Source organism: Bufo bufo, chromosome 6, assembly GCF_905171765.1.
Source record: "Bufo bufo chromosome 6, aBufBuf1.1, whole genome shotgun sequence".
In the NCBI taxonomy this organism is placed as follows: domain Eukaryota; kingdom Metazoa; phylum Chordata; class Amphibia; order Anura; family Bufonidae; genus Bufo; species Bufo bufo.
The window spans coordinates 401,635-423,818 of NC_053394.1; the positions used below are offsets into that span (position 1 = coordinate 401,635).

At 48.7% G+C, this 22,184-nt stretch overlaps 1 protein-coding gene across 1 annotated transcript in view; it reads right to left on the bottom strand.

Annotated features, from left to right (window-relative positions):
• Nucleotides 1-200: 200 nt before the first annotated feature.
• Nucleotides 201-22,184, bottom strand: part of INPP5F (inositol polyphosphate-5-phosphatase F) — a 49,572-nt gene continuing 27,588 nt past the window's right edge. The window contains exons 5-20 of the mRNA XM_040435154.1: nucleotides 20,075-20,242; nucleotides 19,830-19,886; nucleotides 17,657-17,855; nucleotides 10,660-10,839; nucleotides 7,671-7,738; nucleotides 7,446-7,570; nucleotides 7,021-7,098; nucleotides 6,831-6,951; nucleotides 6,594-6,722; nucleotides 6,232-6,349; nucleotides 4,028-4,226; nucleotides 3,615-3,686; nucleotides 3,459-3,532; nucleotides 3,178-3,306; nucleotides 1,851-1,938; nucleotides 201-1,768 (exon numbers count right to left, since the gene is read on the bottom strand). Coding sequence (XP_040291088.1) covers nucleotides 730-1,768; nucleotides 1,851-1,938; nucleotides 3,178-3,306; nucleotides 3,459-3,532; nucleotides 3,615-3,686; nucleotides 4,028-4,226; nucleotides 6,232-6,349; nucleotides 6,594-6,722; nucleotides 6,831-6,951; nucleotides 7,021-7,098; nucleotides 7,446-7,570; nucleotides 7,671-7,738; nucleotides 10,660-10,839; nucleotides 17,657-17,855; nucleotides 19,830-19,886; nucleotides 20,075-20,242 — 2,844 coding nt within the window. The 3' untranslated portion in view covers nucleotides 201-729. The remainder of the gene's footprint in view (nucleotides 1,769-1,850; nucleotides 1,939-3,177; nucleotides 3,307-3,458; nucleotides 3,533-3,614; nucleotides 3,687-4,027; nucleotides 4,227-6,231; nucleotides 6,350-6,593; nucleotides 6,723-6,830; nucleotides 6,952-7,020; nucleotides 7,099-7,445; nucleotides 7,571-7,670; nucleotides 7,739-10,659; nucleotides 10,840-17,656; nucleotides 17,856-19,829; nucleotides 19,887-20,074; nucleotides 20,243-22,184) is intronic.

A 22,184-nucleotide genomic window follows, 5' to 3' on the forward strand; every position in this document is an offset into this window, starting at 1 on the left:
TAAATACCGGATCCGTTTTTCGGGATGACAACCAGAAAGACGGATCCGGTATTGCAACGCATTTGTCAGACGGATCTGCATCCGTTAGCATGACGGAACTGCCTGACGAAATCCTCTGCCGCAAGTGTGAAAGTGCCCTAAGCAGGAAGAAGCGCTCCGCCGGCACCATGAGCAGATGCCAGAACTGTACACATCGCGGGGCACACACAGACTGGAGTCTTTTTACTTTTTTATTTATTAAAATAAGTCCCTTTCCTTAATATTTTCCTTTTAAAACACTACAAACAGAGAAGAGACGAGGTCCTGGAGGGGGAATAAATACATGACGGAGGCACAGAGCACATCACAAAGTACGCACGTCTATACACGGGGGGCTAACAGGAGTCGCCATTGTATTGCAGGGGTCGTTCCAGTGTAAAGTCTCCCTCCGAGTACCAGGGATCCACGCGGAAGGGTTTTCTTATAGGACTATAATACTTAAGGCAAAAAGAAGGGAAGACTGTGCAAATTAAAATGTGTCCATACGTAAGAGATAAATAAATAACTAAAAGACCTGAAAACAATGTCCATGTCAAGTAAGAGGACTCCACTGACAAACACCCCAAACTCTGCCTGGAAAAATAGAGATCTTAAAAAAACCAAAAACCACAACAACATTAAAACCTGTAAACATTCCTGCACAATGCACGGGAGGGAGGACACTCGCCCAGATGCGGACCTGCTGCTCACTCAGATCTGGATAATGCGCGTTTGACACTGGGTGAACATTTCTTTAAAATCATTTTTCTGGGAGACAACGGCCTCGGGATCTGGAGACTTTTGTACTTTTGCCACAGCAAAGTTAATTCCTTGAGCCAGTCCTGCGTGAGTTATATTTGCCACCTGGACGACTGAACTACGGATCTTGGCGAACGGAGACACTGCTCGACTACTGCTGCCGTCGGCTGGAGAGGCTGCAGAGCCGGGACTTGATCGGCCAGACAGAGACGCAGGAGCGGGGTCTACAGATAACATGTGAGGGACAGGGTCGCTGACGGACACATTGAGCGGAGAAGGCCGCAGATCAGGTTCCTTCACGGTGGGCGAGAGACACCCAGAATTATTGCTCAGCATGAAATGGTCCACCTTCTCCTTGCTCTCATCACTCTTTTGAAGGCAGGCTTTGGTCTGTGCATCTTGAACAAATTGGTGGCAGTAAGCCTCAATGGGGGTACCAAAATCTATGAGGACCTTCTCTTTTGGGGTGGCCTCACATTGGGTGACCTGGATTTCAGTAGGAATGTGAAGATTGATCTCAGCACTGCTGACGGACTGGGAGCGGCTCCTCAGGAGAGGGACAGAGGCAATGATCCCACAACTGGGGAGGACATAGTCCACTTGACCAATGGTCTCCAGAGAGCCTGTACCTTGCCCGTAATCATCAGACTTGGGAATGTAATCGTCGGAATGGTAGGAATCACTGTCTGAAGAAAGGTCCAAATCGGATTCCATGTGACCTTTGACATCACTGGTGGGATTTTCCAGGCTGCTATCCGACTTCCACAGACTGACCTGCAGATTGGGCTGCAGGAAACCTTTGACTTCTGCCTTGTTGAAGGTTCCTAACTTGCGTAAACTTCCAATATTGGTTTGTTTGACCTTCTGGTTGAGAGAGGAGAATTTACTCATCAGGAAGTTCTTGCTCTGAGCGAGGCCCGCCCCGTTGATGCCCAGCCGAGGTCCTCTAGAACGTATGCCCATTATTTCCTCATGAGGTTTGCTGTTTTTTCTGAAAAATTTCAAACAAAACAGATTTCATTTTCATTCTCCATGAAAGCTGAAGCAGAAATCCCATTGCACCATCTGCTCACCTCTCCAGCTTCTTCTCGAGGACGGGGACGTCTGACCAAAGGGCTTGTTTTGTAATCCGCATCATCTCTGCTATACACAAGAGGGTATCTGCAAGTCCGACAAGAGGGTATGAACTGCCTATTATGGGCATCATACAGATGTAGTAGAGCTAACACACATGGATTAGGAGACCTGTTATCTAAACTAAATGCGTTAAGAAAACACCTTCAATTGCTTTTCAATGGCTTTAGTTTCAAGATAACGCGATGAGTTAAGAGTTTGTGTATTAACCCTGCTACATCTGTACTTCACTGTTAAAGGGGTCCTCTCACTTCAGCTAGTTGCCTTCGTCATGTAGAGAAAGTTAATACGAGCCATTTCCTAATGTATTGTGATTCTCCATATTGCTTCCGTTGCTGGCTGGATCACATTATACACTGTTCATTTCCATGGTTACGACCACCCTGCAATCCATCAACCGTGGTCGTGCTTGCACACCTCTCTGGAGGCCGGGACTGTGATAGCGCACATAGGCCAGTGCTTTTCCCTACAGTGTGCAAGCACGACCACCACTGCTGGGATTGCTGGGTGGTCGTAACCATGGAAACGAGCAGCGTATAATGTGATGGAAAAATGAATCCAGCCGGCAAAGGAAGCGACATGGAGAATCCCAATACATTAGTAAGTGCCTGGTATTAACTTCCTCTACATAATAAATGCTATTTGCTAGCGAGAGGACCCCTTTAAGTCAGTCCTGGAGCTCAGGGCCGGCTGACTGTGGCTGCACGGCCCATAGTCTGCTCTATTAACCCTTTTTTGGAAGAACACATTTGAAGAGTAAACCTTGTGTTTTAGTTTAAATGTATTTTTGCTTCTTTAGCTTAAGATGGGCAATAAAACGCGCGGCCGCCGCTCTTCTCTTATGGCGTCTTATCCCACAACATGATCCTCCCCAGGTTAATTCTAGTGTCTACTGGTAGCAGACAGGGACGGAGGGATAAGTATATAGCAATCATCTGCAGACAGGGACGGAGGGATAAGTATATAGCAATCATCTGCAGACAGGGACGGAGGGATAAGTATATAGCAATCATCTGCAGACAGGGACGGAGGGATAAGTATATAGCAATCATCTGCAGACAGGGACGGAGGGATAAGTATATAGCAATCATCTGCAGACAAATCGTGTCCTCACACCACGGAAGGTTTCACTGGTATCCCCTAACCCTAACCCCGCTCTAGGGGGCCAGGCCTTCTACCAGGGGCAGGCTGGAGAAAGGGAGCTGACGGCAGCTAACCCTAACCGCATGTCGAGACTATCAAGAAGTTCCACCATTTCCATCTTACCTTTCCCATCCTCGTCGGGGCTTCGAGTCACCGCACGCAGTGTGTGGAAGTAACCGCCATTGCCCTTGTACTTGTAATGCAGACGCATACAAGAGAACTTGGGTTTTCCAAAAAATGTGGGTTCAGGACCTGAGTGACGAGAAGTGGTTAGAACAATGCAGATGAGGGTCACAGCGGGAGCTTTCAGGGTCCCAGACTCCATGTGCACCGCTCACTAGCCTCTAATCAGATGAAACCCCCCCCCCCCCCCCCCCAATATGAAGTCCCCGCACACAACTCGCCTATCTCAATCTTGTCCAGATCTTCCAGACTCAGGCGCTGGTACTGGTTCACTTTATCGACCTCATCGTCATAGCTGGAAGAGAAGTCACACAATGTCAGCCCCGAGTGGGACCGCCCGAGGGTCTACGAGACAGGACACCATCGGGGGCACTTACTAGGCCACATAATAGGCGCAGTTGGAGAGCAGCAGCAGGACGTCGACATCTCTGTGAGTGGCATCAATAAGACTGCGAGAGAGCGAGACGCACAGGGAATTCAGCAACGGCACATGTTGTCCTTCAACTCATTTACATAGCTAACCACGCCCACTTCCCCGCCCACATTACAAAACTGGAGCGAGTGGTGTAAAGATGCAAAAAGTCGAAAAAGCCTTATTATGCAAACTTTTAAATCCATAATTCTGGAGGAAAGGCCTGATAAATCAGGGCCAATGCGCCACACAAGCCCCCTCAAAAATCCCCCGCCAAACAGATCCCCACCCAGGACTACAGCAGAGGATATACTGGGGGGTGGGGTCACGGCACAGATAATTCCCTCCCCCCCGTGGATCGCATGACCTTGCTCAGACCTGGGGTCACAATCTACGAGAGCCCATCCTCCATGAAACTTCTCGTCGTCCGGCAGCAGCATCTGCATGTAGTTCTGGAGCAGCTGGCTGACCAGCTCCTGGTGGTCCCTCTGCCGCTGCTGGTGTAAAGCTTCGTGCTCCTTCTCTTTTGTGAAAATGGAATAAAGATCTTCAGTCACCGGGACACCCTGCATTATGTCTGCAAGAGGAGAGGCAACAGGGACATTAGCTCCGGTCACGACCCGCCCACCAGGGGCCGCCAGGCAATGACACCACCCTCCCACCAGGGGCCGCCAGGCAATGACACCACCCTCCCACCAGGGGCCACCAGGCAATGACACTACTCTCCCGACAGTGGCCGCCAGGCAATGACACTACTCTCCCACCAGGGGCCGCCAGGCAATGACAATACCCTCCCACCAGGGGCCGCCAGGCAATGACACTACCCTCCCACCAGGGGCTCGCCAGGCAATGACACTACCCTTCCACAAGTGGCCCCCCACTCAATGACACTACCCTTCCACCAGGGGCCACCAGGCAATGACACTACCCTCCCACCAGGGGCCACCAGGCAATGACACTACTCTCCCGACAGTGGCCGCCAGGCAATGACACTACCCTCCCACCAGGGGCCGCCAGGCAATGACACTACTCTCCAACAGACGGTCGCCAGGCAATGACACTACCCTCCCACCAGGGGCCGCCAGGCAATGACACTACTCTCCCGACAGTGGCCGCCAGGCAATGACACTACTCTCCAACAGACGGTCGCCAGGCAATGACACTACCCTCCCACCAGGGGCCGCCAGGCAATGACACTACCCTCCCACCAGGGGCCGCCAGGCAATGACACTACCCTCCCACCAGGGGCTCGCCAGGCAATGACACTACCCTTCCACAAGTGGCCCCCCACTCAATGACACTACCCTTCCACCAGGGGCCACCAGGCAATGACACTACCCTCCCACCAGGGGCCACCAGGCAATGACACTACTCTCCCGACAGTGGCCGCCAGGCAATGACACTACCCTCCCACCAGGGGCCGCCAGGCAATGACACTACTCTCCAACAGACGGTCGCCAGGCAATGACACTACCCTCCCACCAGGGGCCGCCAGGCAATGACACTACTCTCCAACAGACGGTCGCCAGGCAATGACACTACCCTCCCACCAGGGGCCGCCAGGCAATGACACTACTCTCCAACAGACGGTCGCCAGGCAATGACACTACTCTCCAACAGGCGGTCGCCATTCACAAACCTCCTCCGGGAAGGGGGCAGACACTCATCGACACAGGAGATCACTGCTCAATTACAAAACAGTGAATGTAGAGACAGGATCAGTAGAAGAGCACCGACTCTAACCAACTAATACAATGATAGTGATGAAAACACAGATTTTACTCCAGTAAATATGCTATTGCTAATGGTTATGCATGAGCCATTGAGGTTGGAGCTGGTGTCGGAGTGCGCAAAAACCGACTCGTTGGAAGTTTGGCTTAGAGACGCCACAGCCCTAAACACAACCCTCCCATGAAGGGCCCCTTCAATGACTCAACCCTTCTATAATGGGCCACTTTAATGAGACAACCCTCCCATGAAGGGCCCCTTCAATGACTCAACCCTCCCATGATGGGCCACTTTAATGAGACAACCCTCCCACATGAAGGGCCCCTTCAATGACTCAACCCTTCCATGATGGGCCACTTCAATGAGACAACCCTCCCACATGAAGGGCCCCTTCAATGAGACAACCCTCCCACATGAAGGGCCACTTCAATGAGACAACCCTCCCCTGATGGGCCACTTCAATGAGACAACCCTCCCACATGAAGGGCCACTTCAATGATTCAACCCTCCCATGATGGGCCACTTTAATGAGACAACCCTCCCATGATGGGCCACTTCAATGAGACAACCCTCCCATGATGGGCCACTTCAATGAGACAACCCTCCCATGATGGGCCACTTCAATGAGACAACCCTCCCATGATGGGCCACTTCAATGAGACAACCCTCCCATGATGGGCCACTTCAATGAGACAACCCTCCCATGATGGGCCACTTCAATGAGACAACCCTCCCACAAGGGTCCTTATATGATCAGGCTCCATAAGTTCCAGCTCTCAAAGTGAAGTCACACTTTCATACTTGGAAGCCATGCAATGAAATTCTCAACTGGCACATGACTCAAATCCCCTCACCAATCACCGCCTGTCGGTAGGCATCTCTGAAACGGTTAATGTAGTAGCGATTTGCAGAGTTTACGCCATCTTTCATCACCCCGGCCAGTTTTCTTTCACCAGTTCGTGTGAAGTCTCCCTATGTAGTGATAAAAAGGGAAGAAACAAGGAGATGATTGAATAGGGCCCACTGAAACTGGGCAGGATAACAAGAAGGGTTAAGGCGGTCATACCAAGGGGCTCCCTATGTAATATGAGTTATGTGTTGTAGCCAGGAGGTAACTCATACCTATCGGTATATGCCCGGTCTACAGAGTGGACATCATCACCATCAGACACTAGATGAGAAGACCTTACATGTCTACAACATGGCAGCACCGTACCTTTAACGCTGCTGTCCCTGCATACTGCCTACTGATGGCATCACCGTTGTTTGCCCACATCAACTGGTACACTCTATAGCATTTCATTGGCAGTGGCTGTTCCGGTGGCATCACGCCAAGTTTTTTAAGCTAAAGAAAATAAATAAAAATGGGCAGAATCATCACCCTTTCATTGCATCCATCACAAGTGGAAGGGCCTGAGAAGAAAGCCCTCACTGGTGGGGTCAGAAGACATACCTGCTGCTCCATGACCACTCGGGCAATGGCAGCCTGCACCACATTGGTCCTGTCCAGACAGTCCATGCAGTTCACTCTGAAGATCCCGTCCTGCTTACAGATGACGCCGGCCTGATCCACCCTTCCAAGATAAAAGGCTGTAAACAGGCAGTCCCCTCACCCCCTCCCTGGCATCATGGCCACTACTTACCAGCACCATTTCATGTCCATAATGAGGTCACTGATGGCATCCGTCAGAGTTTGCACATTCTCGAACTTCATCCCCCGACTGCCCCAATGGAAGGTGAAGCACAATATGGAGGAAAAAAAAAGGCAAAAAGATGTGCAACTTCTTGTCTTCAGAACCTCAGGCTTAGCAGAACACAAGCCCGGAAATTATAAGCAGGGTTCAAACACGGAAGCCTCAATCATTATACCGAAGGACGTCACAGCGCTAGGAATACATGTTGTGCTAAGCGGGGGAGGGGGCCGCTCAGTGTGGGGTGAGCGAGGACTACACAAGACCAGGGGCACATCTTCCTGCCTGGACGGGGCTCTATGCACAGCTATTTCCAGGGAATGTGGGCCATTTATAAAGGGTTTGGCCAGAAGCAGGAGGCCCATCAGATACTTTACCAGTGCTCGTGAAAGTCAAAGGTCACATAGGTGAGGTTGGGAGAGTTAAACATCAGGACTTGCTTCATGTAGGCATCCCCAATAATTTTCTCACGGCCAGTCTGGTCCACTAAGTTAATGAGGACCTGCAGTGTTACATAAGAGACATGGTCATATGGAAAACGAAACAGAGCAAACAGCAGGCGGTCACCCCGAGAACCACCCGGCTATCACCCCAACAACCACCTGCTTCTTGTAGACCTCCAGCTCCATGTTGAAGTGTAAGCAGAAGTACAGATTGGTCTCAACCTCCCCTGCAACAGAAAGATCAGGAGTCACGGAGAAACCCTGCAACCTAAAGTCACCCCAAACCCCAGCAGCAAGACAGCCCCGAGAAGAGCAGCAGAAGAGCAGCCACCAGGTCAACTACAAATGATGTGTGATGTGTGGTTGTGGCTGCAGGTGACACAGAAGTTACAGGTGTGGCTGCAGAGGACACTGAGGTTCACTGCCTCACGTGTGGATGTAGAGGTTACGATGGGTGTTACGTGTATCATGTGTGGTTGTAGATGATGCACAGGTTACGATGGGTGTTACGTGTATCATGTGTGGATGTAGAGGTCACGATGGGTGTTACGTGTATCATGTGTGGTTGTAGATGATGCACAGGTTACGATGGGTGTACATGTATCATGTGTGGTTGTAGATGATACAGAGGTGACGATGGGTGTTACGTGTATCATGTGTGGCTGTAGATGATGCACAGGTTACGATGGGAGTTACGTGTATCATGTGTGGTTGTAGATGATGCACAGGTTACGATGGGAGTTACGTGTATCATGTGTGGTTGTAGATGATACAGAGGTGACGATGGGTGTTACGTGTATCATGTGTGGCTGTAGATGATGCACAGGTCACGATGGGTGTTACGTGTATCATGTGTGGTTGTAGATGATGCACAGGTTACGATGGGTGTACATGTATCATGTGTGGTTGTAGATGAACACTTGTTCCAAAAGTATACCCTACACATGTAGAGGCACTTTTAACTCTATTTTCATATAGTACAAAACTACTGGTTGCCTACTCTTGACATGTGTATACTGAGCAATGACATTAAAATATAGCTTTTATTACTCACTTATTAAAATTTAAATGTACTATCTAACCTACTATTAAAACTACCTAATAGAACCTCTGATGTGCTGTGTTACTTACTAGCTGTGCTATTATAATAGTGGCCTGGTAGCGGCGCGCTTGCTCCAGTCACTACTTAGTTATTTAGAGCAGGGAAGACTGCCCGTGCCCCTGAAGACGCCATGTACATGGCGAAACATGTCGGGGGGCAGTGTATGAGGTTTTAGACTGTATAGACCTCTGCCTGTTACAAATGTAGACTCCGCTCTAAATAACTAAGTAGTGACTGGAGCAAGCGCGCCGCTACCAGGCCACTATTATAATAGCACAGCTAGTAAGTAACACAGCACATCAGAGGTTCTATTAGATAGTTTTAATAGTAGGTTAGATAGTACATTTAAATTTTAATAAGTGAGTAATAAAAGCTATATTTTAATGTCATTGCTCAGTATACACATGTCAAGAGTAGGCAACCAGTAGTTTTGTACTATATGAAAATAGAGTGGTTGTAGATGATGCACAGGTTACGATGGGTGTACATGTATCATGTGTGGTTGTGTGGCTGTAGAGGTCACGATGGGTGTTACGTGTATCATGTGTGGCTGTAGATGATGCACAGGTTACGATGGGTGTACATGTATCATGTGTGGTTGTGTGGCTGTAGAGGTCACGATGGGTGTTACGTGTATCATGTGTGGCTGTAGATGATGCACAGGTTACGATGGGTGTACATGTATCATGTGTGGTTGTGTGGCTGTAGAGGTCACGATGGGTGTTACGTGTATCATGTGTGGCTGTAGATGATGCACAGGTTACGATGGGTGTTACGTGTATCACATGTTGAATGGCTGTAGGTATCATGTGTGGTTGTGTGTGGCTATAGACGATACAGAGGTTATGATGGGTGTTACGTGTGTGGTTGTAGATGATGCACAGGTTACGATGGGTGTTACGTGTATCATGTGTGGCTGTAGATGATGCACAGGTTAGGATGGGTGTACATGTATTATGTGTGGTTGTAGATGATGCACAGGTTACGATGGGTGTACATGTATTATGTGTGGTTGTGTGGCTGTAGAGGTCACGATGGGTGTTACATGTATCATGTGTGGCTGTAGATGATGCACAGGTTACGATGGGTGTTACGTGTATCACATGTTGAATGGCTGTAGGTATCATGTGTGGTTGTGTGTGGCTATAGACGATACAGAGGTTATGATGGGTGTTACGTGTGTGGTTGTAGATGATGCACAGGTTACGATGGGTGTTACGTGTATCATGTGTGGCTGTAGATGATGCACAGGTTACGATGGGTGTACATGTATCATGTGTGGTTGTGTGGCTGTAGAGGTCACGATGGGTGTTACGTGTATCATGTGTGGCTGTAGATGATGCACAGGTTACGATGGGTGTACATGTATCATGTGTGGTTGTGTGGCTGTAGAGGTCACGATGGGTGTTACGTGTATCATGTGTGGCTGTAGATGATGCACAGGTTACGATGGGTGTTACGTGTATCACATGTTGAATGGCTGTAGGTATCATGTGTGGTTGTGTGTGGCTATAGACGATACAGAGGTTATGATGGGTGTTACGTGTGTGGTTGTAGATGATGCACAGGTTACGATGGGTGTTACGTGTATCATGTGTGGCTGTAGATGATGCACAGGTTAGGATGGGTGTACATGTATTATGTGTGGTTGTAGATGATGCACAGGTTACGATGGGTGTACATGTATTATGTGTGGTTGTGTGGCTGTAGAGGTCACGATGGGTGTTACGTGTATCGTGTGTGGTTGTAGATGATGCACAGGTTACGATGGGTGTTACGTGTATCATGTGTGGTTGTAGATGATGCACACGTTACGATGGGTGTTACGTGTATCATGTGTGGCTGTAGATGATGCACAGGTTACAATAGGTGTACATGTATCACATGTTGAATGGCTGTAGGTATCATGTGTGGTTGTATGTGGCGGAGAGGTTACATGTAACATGTGTAGTTATATGTGGCAGGGTAAAGTGGTCTGCCGATTCACAATATGGGTGTGGCCTGCACGATGGTCACATGACACCAGGGAGCGTTACACGCCCTTACCTTTGTCGAGGCGAGGCCGGGGATTGTACCGATATCCCACCTGGCTCCAGAACACTGGCACCGAGCCCCGGGTTTGGACAAAGGACAATGTGTGGTTGTGAACGTGGATGAACTGCTCTGTTTCCACGTAGTTTGCAACGTTTCCATTTTTATCAACCCCTCGACGTTTATATCTCATTCCTGAGGAGAGATACAATGTGCATTACATGGCGGCCACAGTCCTGATCACTTATTACCACATACCCTGCCAACAACGTGAGCTCGACCTGACTAATGATAAGCAGCGCCAGAGAGATGGCTGCAGCCTCCTATCAGTGGTCGGCACCGCTCCGTACTGTCAGTGCTGCTTAGTGTATGGCAGACTGTCCGACCAAAATCCAAGAGGAAGACCATCCATGGCACTCACCCAAATCTTCATGGCTGCTTTATTTAAAAGGTAGATTATGCAAGGAAAAACTCAGACGCAGCGTCCGGCCCATGGCCCTTACTTAAGGCTTGATGGGGGGTTACACACGTGTGCTTATACCCTCAGCATGCCAACCCAACATATCATGTGTCAATTACAAGCGAACTCGAGTGTGCGCCACCCATTGCATCATTCTATTCTGTACCACGGAGAGTCCATCAGAGGTGGACATTCTCGGCAAAGCCCTGCTGTCCAAACCGAATGTGAAAGGAAGGAGTTTCTCCATCCAAAGCCTCAGCAACTCGACTGGAGAAGGAGCGGCATGAGCCAAAGATTGGCATGACTGTACGTCTACCTGATAAGGGCGCTGAGGCTTCCCTGCATTGATGAATGGCTTGGTTTTTGGCTTTGTCTATTGCTTTTCCCTACTACAGTATGGTTTAGCCGGGGTAACGTGTTCCAGCACTGTCCTACCATATTCTCTCTCTCCATTGTTCATGACAATTCATGAGAAAATCTTTTTTAATGCCCTTATGGTACTTAAAGTGCTCCTCGATGTGACGAGAAGTAAGCGTGCGGGGCTGCAATGTCACTTGCATTCAATAAACCCATATAACTGGAGGAAAAGCCTCCTGAAGTGAAGCAGAAGGACGTTTCTATTGTCCTGCATTCTGTTTCCCTAAAGGAGAGTCCGAGCAGCCTTTAAATCATGGAGGTAAATCATTGCCCCATCAATAACGTACAGTCAGCAAACCTATTAGGGGGAGCGTGGTGGTGGGCAGAGATGAATCCGGTCTGTGCTCTTACACTGGTCATGTAGGACACCTGGAGAGGACATGTTACCCATTATACCTTCCACGACACATGAAACCTTAGGATAATAACCCTCTAACGGACCCGGTTCTCGTTCTTCAATGCTCCCACCATGCACCAGTCTGCATCTTGATTAAGGAAGGGTTTCCTGGGGGCAATGAAGGCCTGAGCTCCTGCCACGAGGCTTCCACCTGCAGGTTTCTACCAGCTCAAATGGTGGGGAAGAGAAGGGAAACATCCCTGAAACACCGGGCCACAATGCCCGAGCCCCTCTTCTAGGAGGATACTTACCTGCTCCCCGGCACCCACATTAATCTGGATCCCTGCGCGGTTGCTGCTACATCTCCTCGACGCACGGATCAAAACATCCGGCGACAGGGGGTGCAGCCAATAGCAGGCTGCGGCGGTGACCAGCCTTTCTAGCAGGTAGGGGCCCATTATAAGGATTGGGTAACCCCTTTAAGCTCACTCCAGACTCAAGTTGCCACCTTATGCAATACTGTGGATGTGGCAATAATGGGCCAAGAAGTTGTGACTACCAGAGTAGAAGCTGCAGCTACACAACTAGCTTCCCATGAGCAGCATGAGGACATCGAAAACAGGACGGATTAGAGGGCGTCCCGAAACCGCCAAATCTGTGGCCCCCCTGCTCACCCTACAGAAACTATTTAGCGACCTTTCGGAGAGGCGGCTGCAATGTCCAGTTATGGCGCTGTGGTGCCCATGTCCTAGGGAAGGCGGCCCGGCACTCGCCACACATTAATACCCCAGTGTAAAGTGCATTTAAAGCACATTGTCGGGTAAGAAGAGAGAGTGCAAAATGAAGAGGAATCGCATCCCGTCATGTAAAGATCAGATTGCTTCACCTTCTCTGTTGGGAGAACAATATATTAGAAACATTATCGGGCTAATTAGGGTTCGGGCCCATTGGTCCCAGGGTCCGATGATCCAATAGTCTGTCCATCTGTCACCTCCCCGCCGTTTGTTTATGTTGTAAACTGCCTTTCCTGATGGCGGACCCGTCCTTCACGCGTGTGGACGTTTCCCGGACATACAGCAAACCGCACGGACATTGAAGAATCTAAAGGACAAATTTGCTGTAACATGTGTAGAATCCTGGTATTGGTAATCCGTGGCCTGTGCGTGGGTGACAGAAACGTGTACCCTTATCACAGCAGTCAGGGGGTGGAGAGAACGCGTCACTTCTATTCACCGCTCCCACTGTCTGCTGATCTCATCTCTAATGTCTTCCTCCAGATCTCCTCGAGCAGTGGATAAGACCTGCACACAATGCTCCAGTCTTTAGTAATCACTGTCCGATTTTATTAATCCACGGGGGGGATTTAACTATGGAGGGTATGCAGGATTTTTTGGGTTCTCTCTCCCTGTGGTACTCTGTTCCTTCAGTAACTTCTCTGTCTGGACTTCGTGGTCATTTCGTAAAGGTTTCCTGCTCCTCACAATGGCTAACAATGCTTCTTATACAAACGCAAAATACAAATGTGATCGCACTCTGCATCCAGCATTCTGCCCTGCCTCTATGCTGGATGAGGCATTGGTGTACATTTTGGCCAAAGCGTAATAAGCCACTCACCACGTCAAGGTCGTCTCATTTGAGTGGTCCCTAACACTAGTTCCTACCTGTTTATGGGCCATGACAGCCACACAAAGTCCAGGGAATGCAGGCTAGCATGCACGCCAAGCACACTCTGCTTTTAACCCCATCCGGTGCCATTACAGCTTTCATCGGATCCAGGGATGCAAGTACCAACATGCATGCTGAGCCCACTATATATATGGAGTGCTTGGAGTCCTCTGGAAGCACTAGGAGCAACTATCGACGGAGGTACCCGGTCGGGGTGCTAGGCGTTCCGTAACAAAAAAAAAATATATATATATATATATATATATATATATATATATATATATATCAGGCACTGCGGAGGTCACTGTTAAAGGAGCAGGCACTGCGGAGGTCACTGTTAAAGGAGCAGGCACTGCAGAGGTCACTGTTAAAGGAGCAGGCACTGCAGAGGTCACTGTTAAAGGAGCAGGCACTGCAGAGGTCACTGTTAAAGGAGCAGGCACTGCAGAGGTCACTGTTAAAGGAGCAGGCACTGCAGAGGTCACTGTTAAAGGAGCAGGCACTGCAGAGGTCACTGTTAAAGGAGCAGGCACTGCAGAGGTCACTGTTAAAGGAGCAGGCACTGCAGAGGTCACTGTCAAAGGAGCAGGCACTGCGGAGGTCACTGTCAAAGGAGCAGGCACTGCGGAGGTCACTGTCAAAGGAGCAGGCACTGCGGAGGTCACTGTCAAAGGAGCAGGCACTGCGGAGGTCACTGTCAAAGGAGCAGGCACTGCGGAGGTCACTGTCAAAGGAGCAGGCACTGCGGAGGTCACTGTCAAAGGAGCAGGCACTGCGGAGGTCACTGTCAAAGGAGCAGGCACTGCGGAGGTCACTGTCAAAGGAGCAGGCACTGCGGAGGTCACTGTCAAAGGAGCAGGCACTGCGGAGGTCACTGTCAAAGGAGCAGGCACTGCGGAGGTCACTGTCAAAGGAGCAGGCACTGCGGAGGTCACTGTCAAAGGAGCAGGCACTGCGGAGGTCACTGTCAAAGGAGCAGGCACTGCGGAGGTCACTGTCAAAGGAGCAGGCACTGCGGAGGTCACTGTCAAAGGAGCAGGCACTGCGGAGGTCACTGTCAAAGGAGCAGGCACTGCGGAGGTCACTGTCAAAGGAGCAGGCACTGCGGAGGTCACTGTCAAAGGAGCAGGCACTGCGGAGGTCACTGTCAAAGGAGCAGGCACTGCGGAGGTCACTGTCAAAGGAGCAGGCACTGCGGAGGTCACTGTCAAAGGAGCAGGCACTGCGGAGGTCACTGTCAAAGGAGCAGGCACTGCGGAGGTCACTGTCAAAGGAGCAGGCACTGCGGAGGTCACTGTCAAAGGAGCAGGCACTGCGGAGGTCACTGTCAAAGGAGCAGGCACTGCGGAGGTCACTGTCAAAGGAGCAGGCACTGCGGAGGTCACTGTCAAAGGAGCAGGCACTGCGGAGGTCACTGTCAAAGGAGCAGGCACTGCGGAGGTCACTGTCAAAGGAGCAGGCACTGCGGAGGTCACTGTCAAAGGAGCAGGCACTGCGGAGGTCACTGTCAAAGGAGCAGGCACTGCGGAGGTCACTGTCAAAGGAGCAGGCACTGCGGAGGTCACTGTCAAAGGAGCAGGCACTGCGGAGGTCACTGTCAAAGGAGCAGGCACTGCGGAGGTCACTGTCAAAGGAGCAGGCACTGCGGAGGTCACTGTCAAAGGAGCAGGCACTGCGGAGGTCACTGTCAAAGGAGCAGGCACTGCGGAGGTCACTGTCAAAGGAGCAGGCACTGCGGAGGTCACTGTCAAAGGGGCTGGCACTGCGGAGGTCACTGTCAAAGGGGCTGGCACTGTTAAAGTGGCGGGCCCTGTGAAAGTCATTGTTAAAGAGGCGGCACTGTGGAGGTCACTGTTAAAGGGGTGGGCACAATCGATTAAATATACCCGTGCGAAGCTGGGTCCTTCTGCTAGTCTCTTGAATTGTCTGTCTAGACGTCTATCTGTCTGTTCTTTATGCGCAACCAAACGACTGGACCGATCTTCACCAAATTTGGCACACAGGTACATCAGGTGTCCTGGACGGTCTCAGCTCTCTAGGATGTACTGTTCCTGAGATATTTCCAAAATATGACCTGCATTAGCCAATAGAAGCCAGCAAGCCTTTCACTTAAATCCGAACTGCCATTTACACGGTCACATGTCCCTTATTAGCCAATAGAAGCTCGCAGGTCCTACTCCAGGTTGCCATAACAACTGATCACAGGTTTTAGCAGTTCACAGGTCCTTAAAATATTCAGTCATATGACGTATGACGGCACAACTACACTGCTACATGCATGGGGGATGGGGAAAGGGGCCACTATTAAACGGACGGCCGCTGTAGAGTTCACTGTTGAAGGGGCGGCCACTCTTCAGGTCACTGTTAAAGGGGCGGGGTGCTGTAGAGGTCACTGTTATGGGGAAAACTGTTTCTTTTTACCACACACGGAAATGAAATAGATGAAATATACCCGTGCGAAGCCGCGTCCTTCTGCTAGTATTATATAGGGAAGACTATCCGTCCCCTCTAAGGGTAGACGTGATCATTTCTATCTCACATATAAGGGACGTCCATGTCCACGTATCTTATATAGGGAAGACTATACTGTATTCTTCTTTACAGCCGCCTGTCCCAATGTATACACTATGCCCATGATTTATCATACCTGCACTCCAGAATTCTGGCATCAAAAAGTCTCAAAATAGGACTTTTGCAACTATCTTGCACTCGCTTGCGCATAATTTATGCGATTGCACAAAAATTTGCGACTTTTTACACTCACTTGCGCAAAATTTTGTGACTTTTCTACACCACTCACTCAAGTTTTGTAATATGGGTGGGAAAGTGGGTGTGGCTAGATATGTTAATGAGTCTCACTCTTCATAACTTTTTTTAAAAGTCGCAATCTCACTCCAGGAGGAGGGTGGAGTAGGAACAGTGGGGCAGCTTCTCTAGACAGAAGTGTTAGGGTTAAGGAGCAGCCAAATCTATCAAACATGTGACCTGTGATAAATGGGGCACAAAGGACTCCAAGACAGACGCCAAGACGGACGCCAAGACGGACGCCAAGACGGACTCCAAGACGGACTCCAAGACGGACTCCAAGACGGACTCCAAGACGGACTCCAAGACGGACTCCAAGACGGACTCCAAGACGGACTCCAAGACGGACTCCAAGACGGACTCCAAGACGGACTCCAAGACGGACTCCAAGACGGACTCCAAGACGGACTCCAAGACGGACGCCAAGACGGACGCCAAGACGGACGCCAAGACGGACGCCAAGACAGACTTCAAATATTCTCCTAATGATAAATTCCCCCCTATATATACAGCCGCCTGTCCCGATGTATACACTATATATACAGCCGCCTGTCCCGATGTATACACTATATATACAGCCGCCTGTCCCGATGTATACACTATATATACAGCCGCCTGTCCCGATGTATACACTATATATACAGCCGCCTGTCCCGATGTATACACTATATATACAGCCGCCTGTCCCGATGTATACACTATATATACAGCCGCCTGTCCCGATGTATACACTATATATACAGCCGCCTGTCCCGATGTATACACTATATATACAGCCGCCTGTCCCGATGTATACACTATATATACAGCCGCCTGTCCCGATGTATACACTATATATACAGCCGCCTGTCCCGATGTATACACTATATATACAGCCGCCTGTCCCGATGTATACACTATATATACAGCCGCCTGTCCCGATGTATACACTATATATACAGCCGCCTGTCCCGATGTATACACTATATATACAGCCGCCTGTCCCGATGTATACACTATATATACAGCCGCCTGTCCCGATGTATACACTATATATACAGCCGCCTGTCCCGATGTATACACTATATATACAGCCGCCTGTCCCGATGTATACACTATATATACAGCCGCCTGTCCCGATGTATACACTATATATACAGCCGCCTGTCCCGATGTATACATATCATTCCCTATGTACTGTGAGAGGACTCAGTTCATTGTCACACAGGGCAGACATATTAATATTTGGAAAGTAACAGTCTAAATACGGGACATGAAGCTGGGACTCTGCACAGTGCCCCAACTGCCAGCGCTCTGCACCCCCTCACCAGAGTGCTGTATGGACTCACCTGCTCGGTGTCGGCTCCTGCGGGAAATAAGAGCCACCAGGAATCGGGGGTGCACATCATCTACACAGGCTGCCTCTTGTGGGGGAGTCTCAGGGCTGCTCTTCTCATCATCTGAAGACTCGGTATAGTTCACAACAAGTTCCTCAATCTGTACAAAGCCCTGAATAATGGGCAGGATCCAGAAGCCTCCATGTTCATCCTGCAGAACAATCAAGATGCAAGGAATACTGCCGCCTGGTACATACATCAGCAGCTGTTCCTCAGTCACTAATTCTTTCTGGACGAGCCCCTGCGCCACCAGAGTCACCAGAAGGAGTCCATGTATACATCTGGATGTTAACAGGATGTCGCACATATACAAAGATGCAAAACTCTGGGCGCCCCGGGTCAAATGCCTGCTACTGTGAACAATTAAGCAAGTTGAAATGATCTCTAAAAGGCACAAAGTTAAAGATGAAACACACTTTAACATCTGAAGCGATATCAGTGGATTATTAGGGTTTTGTACACTTTGAGTGAAAGAAAGGACTTCCTTGGAAAAGAATGTGAACCCACAGAGATCCGAGTGCTCAGGTGACTGACCGAGGTCTCAGACTTGACATTCATTTTTGACATAGGCTTATTATGGTATTACCTTGTAGGGCGGCCCCCACTGATGCCATGGGTGGATTTTATTTTATTTTTTCAAACCCCAACCCCCCCCCCCCCCTTCCCCTGATGATTTGGAGCGATGTATCATAATAATCATTAAACTCGCAACGGGGAGGAGACGCAGTCTTCTGCTGTGGGCGTCTCCTTCTCCCTGGCTGTGAGCGCGATCCAATCAGAGCTGACCGATCACAGCCTGGGAGAAGGAGACGCCCACAGCAGAAGACTGCGTCTCCTCCCCGTTGTGAGTTTAATGCCCATTATGATACAGTGCTCCAAATCATTTTACCATGTCCCTCAGTCCCCTGATCCGCTGAAGGTTTTACCATGTCCCTCACAGTCCCCTGATCTGCTGAAGGTTTTACCATGTCCCTCACAGTGCCCTGATCTGCTGAAGGTTTTACCATGTCCCTCACAGTCCCCTGATCTGCTGAAGGTTTTACCATGTCCCTCAGTCCCCTGATCTGCTGAAGGTTTTACCATGTCCCTCACAGTCCCCTGATCCGCTGAAGGTTTTACCATGTCCCTCACAGTCCCCTGATCTGAGGAAGGTTTTACCATGGCCCTCACAGTCCCCTGATCTGCTGAAGGTTTTACCATGGCCCTCACAGTCTCCTGATCTGCTGAAGGTTTTACCATGGCCCTCACAGTCCCCTGATCTGCTGAAGGTTTTACCATGGCCCTCACAGTCCCCTGATCTGCTGAAGGTTTTACCATGGCCCTCACAGTCCCCTGATCTGCTGAAGGTTTTACCATGGCCCTCACAGTCCCCTGATCTGCTGAAGGTTTCACCATGTCCCTCACAGTCCCCTGATCTGCTGAAGGTTTTACCATGGCCCTCACAGTCCCCTGATCTGCTGAAGGTTTTACCATGGCCCTCACAGTCCCCTGATCTGCTGAAGGTTTTACCATGGCCCACACAGTCCCCTGATCTGCTGAAGGTTTTACCATAGTCCTCACAGTCCCCTGATCTGCTGAAGATTTTACCATAGTCCTCACAGTCCCCTGATCTGCTGAAGATTTTACCATGGCCCTCACAGTCTCCTGATCTGCTGAAGGTTTTACCATGTCCCTCACAGTCCCCTGATCTGAACATCATTGAAAATCTGTGGATAGAGCTCAAAAGAACAGTGTATGCAAGACGACCCAGGAATCTCACAGAACTTGAAGACATCTGCAAGGAAGAATGGAGGAAAATCCCTCAAGCAAGAATTGAAAGTCTCTTGGCTGCTATAAAAAGCGATTACAAGATGATACTTGCCAAAGGGGGTGCTACTATGTACTAATCATGCAGGGAGCCCAAAGTTTTGCTTTGGGCCCCTCTCCTTTTTTATTAAAAAAATGTAAAGGATAAAAATAAAATATTGTTTTTACTTAAAAAATACAAAGGGAATATGTCATCTTTATGCCTTTTTGAGATCATTTTAATTATGACCAGGTGTGCCCAAACGTTTGCATGCCATGTGGTAGAAACTCCTGGCACCGAGAGTTTTAATAAGTCCACATGTAAATCTCGATCTCTCACCTGGAGCTCAATGAGGTCCTGCAGCATGTGCCTATTCCAGAAGAATCTCTCATCCACCTGAAAGAAAGAGACATCAAAACTACTGAGCAAAATCATCCAGAAATTCCAAATACAGCGTGGCGTTCTCCCGTCCCCACCCTCCACACAGCGTGGCTTCTCCCGTCCCCACCCTCCACACAGCGTGGCTTCTCCCGTCCCCACCCTCCACACAGCGTGGCGTTCTCCCGTCCCCACCCTCCACTTACCCTCTTCCACAGCGGAAACCCCGTTGTCTCACATCTGCTCTGACGCTGCACAGAGTTGGTCAAGTCATAGGTTTTGCTATAGTAAAACGAGTCCGAGTCCATGAACATCTTGAATAATTCTTCGAGTAATCGCCGTTCAAGTTTCTCCTTTTCCTTATTTTCCTTACCCTGAAAACCAAATACTCAAGAAAATCAAGCCCAAACCTCAGATCCCATGGTGAACAGCCCTACCCATCCAGACACAAAAGAGAAAAAAAAAAAAGATACAGTATTATTTATTTACTAGCCGAAGGACGCGGCTTCGCACGGGGATATTTCATCTATTTCATCTAATGTTTGTGTGTCGTTAAAAGATATCGACAATATCCTCTATAACAGTGACCTCCACAGCGCCCATCCCTTTAACAGTGACCTCCACAGCGCCCATCCCTTTAACAGTGACCTCCACAGCGCCCATCCTTTTAACAGTGACCTCCACAGCGCCCATCCCTTTAACAGTGACCTCCACAGCGCCCATCCCTTTAACAGTGACCTCCACAGCGCCCATCCTTTTAACAGTGACCTCCACAGCGCCCATCCCTTTAACAGTGACCTCCACAGCCGACGCCACTTTATTAGTGACCTCCACAGTACCCTGTCTCGTTAACAGTGATTTCCATAATAACCCGCCCCCTTAACAGTCACCTCCACAGAGCTCCGTTCCCTTAACCCCTTCTACCCCGGGCCTGTTTTCACCTTCCTGCCCAGGCCATTTTTTGCCAATCCGACATGTGTCACTTTATGTGGTAATAACTTTGGAACACTTACTTATCCAGGCCATTCTGAGATTGTTTTCTCGTGACACATTGTACTTCATAAACTTGAGTCAATATATTTGACCTTTATTTGTGAAAAAAAATCGCAAATTTACCAAAAATTTTAAAAGTTCCTAAAATTTTCAAATTTCTATTTCTCTACTTTTATAATAGATAGTGATAACTCATAATAGTTACTTTACATTTCCCATATGTCTACTTCATGTTTGGATCATTTTGAAAAATATAAAATACATTTAATTTTTTGGGGACGTTAGAAGACTTAGAAGTTTGGAAGAAAATCTTAACATTTTTCAGAAAATTTCCAAAACCCACTTTTTAAAAGGACCAGTTCAGGTCTGAAGTCACTTTGTGAGGCGTACATAATAGAAATCACCCAAAAATGACCCCATTCTATAAACTACACCCCTCAAAGTATACAAAACTGATTTTACAAACTTTGTTAACCCTTTAGGTGTTCCACAAGAATTAATGTAAAATGGAGATGAAATTTCTGAATTTCACTTTTTTTGGCAGATTTTACATTTTAATCCATTTTTTCCGGTAGCAAAGCAAGGGTTAACAGCCAAATAAAACTCAATATTTATTACCCCGATTCTGCAGTTTACAGAAACACCACACCTGTGATCGTAAACGGCACATGGCCGGGCGCAGTAGGAAAGGAACGCCATATGGTTTTTGGAAGGCAGATTTAGCTGAACTGGTTTTTAGACAGACATTGTCCCATTTGAAGCCCCCCTGATGCACCCCTAGAGTAGAAACTCAAAGTGACCACATTTTGGAAACTACGGGATAAGGTGACAGTTTTATTAGTACTATTTTGGGGTACATATGATTTTTAATTGCCCTATATCACGTTTTTTGTGAGGCAAGGTAACCAAAAATAAAAAATGGATGTTTTGGCACCGTTTTTATTTTTAACAACATTCCTGTGACAGGGTAGATCATGCGCTATTTTTATAGAGAAGGTTGTTACGGACGCAATGATCAAATAGGTCTACTGTCTATGATGTTTGTTTCCAGCTTTACATAACAAAGCATTTTTGAAAACAAAAATTAGGTTTTTGTATCTCCATTTTCTGAATGCCTTATATTTTTATTTTTCTGCCGATCGTCTTGTGCAAAGGCTCGTTTTTTGCATTAAGAGTTGATGCTTTTATTGGTACAATTTTTGGGTACATATGATTTTTTTTGATCATTTATTATTACACTTTATGGGGCAAGGTGACCCAAAAATTTGTTGCTTTGGCGCAGTTTTTATTTATTTTTACAGCGTTTACCTGAGGGGTTAGGTC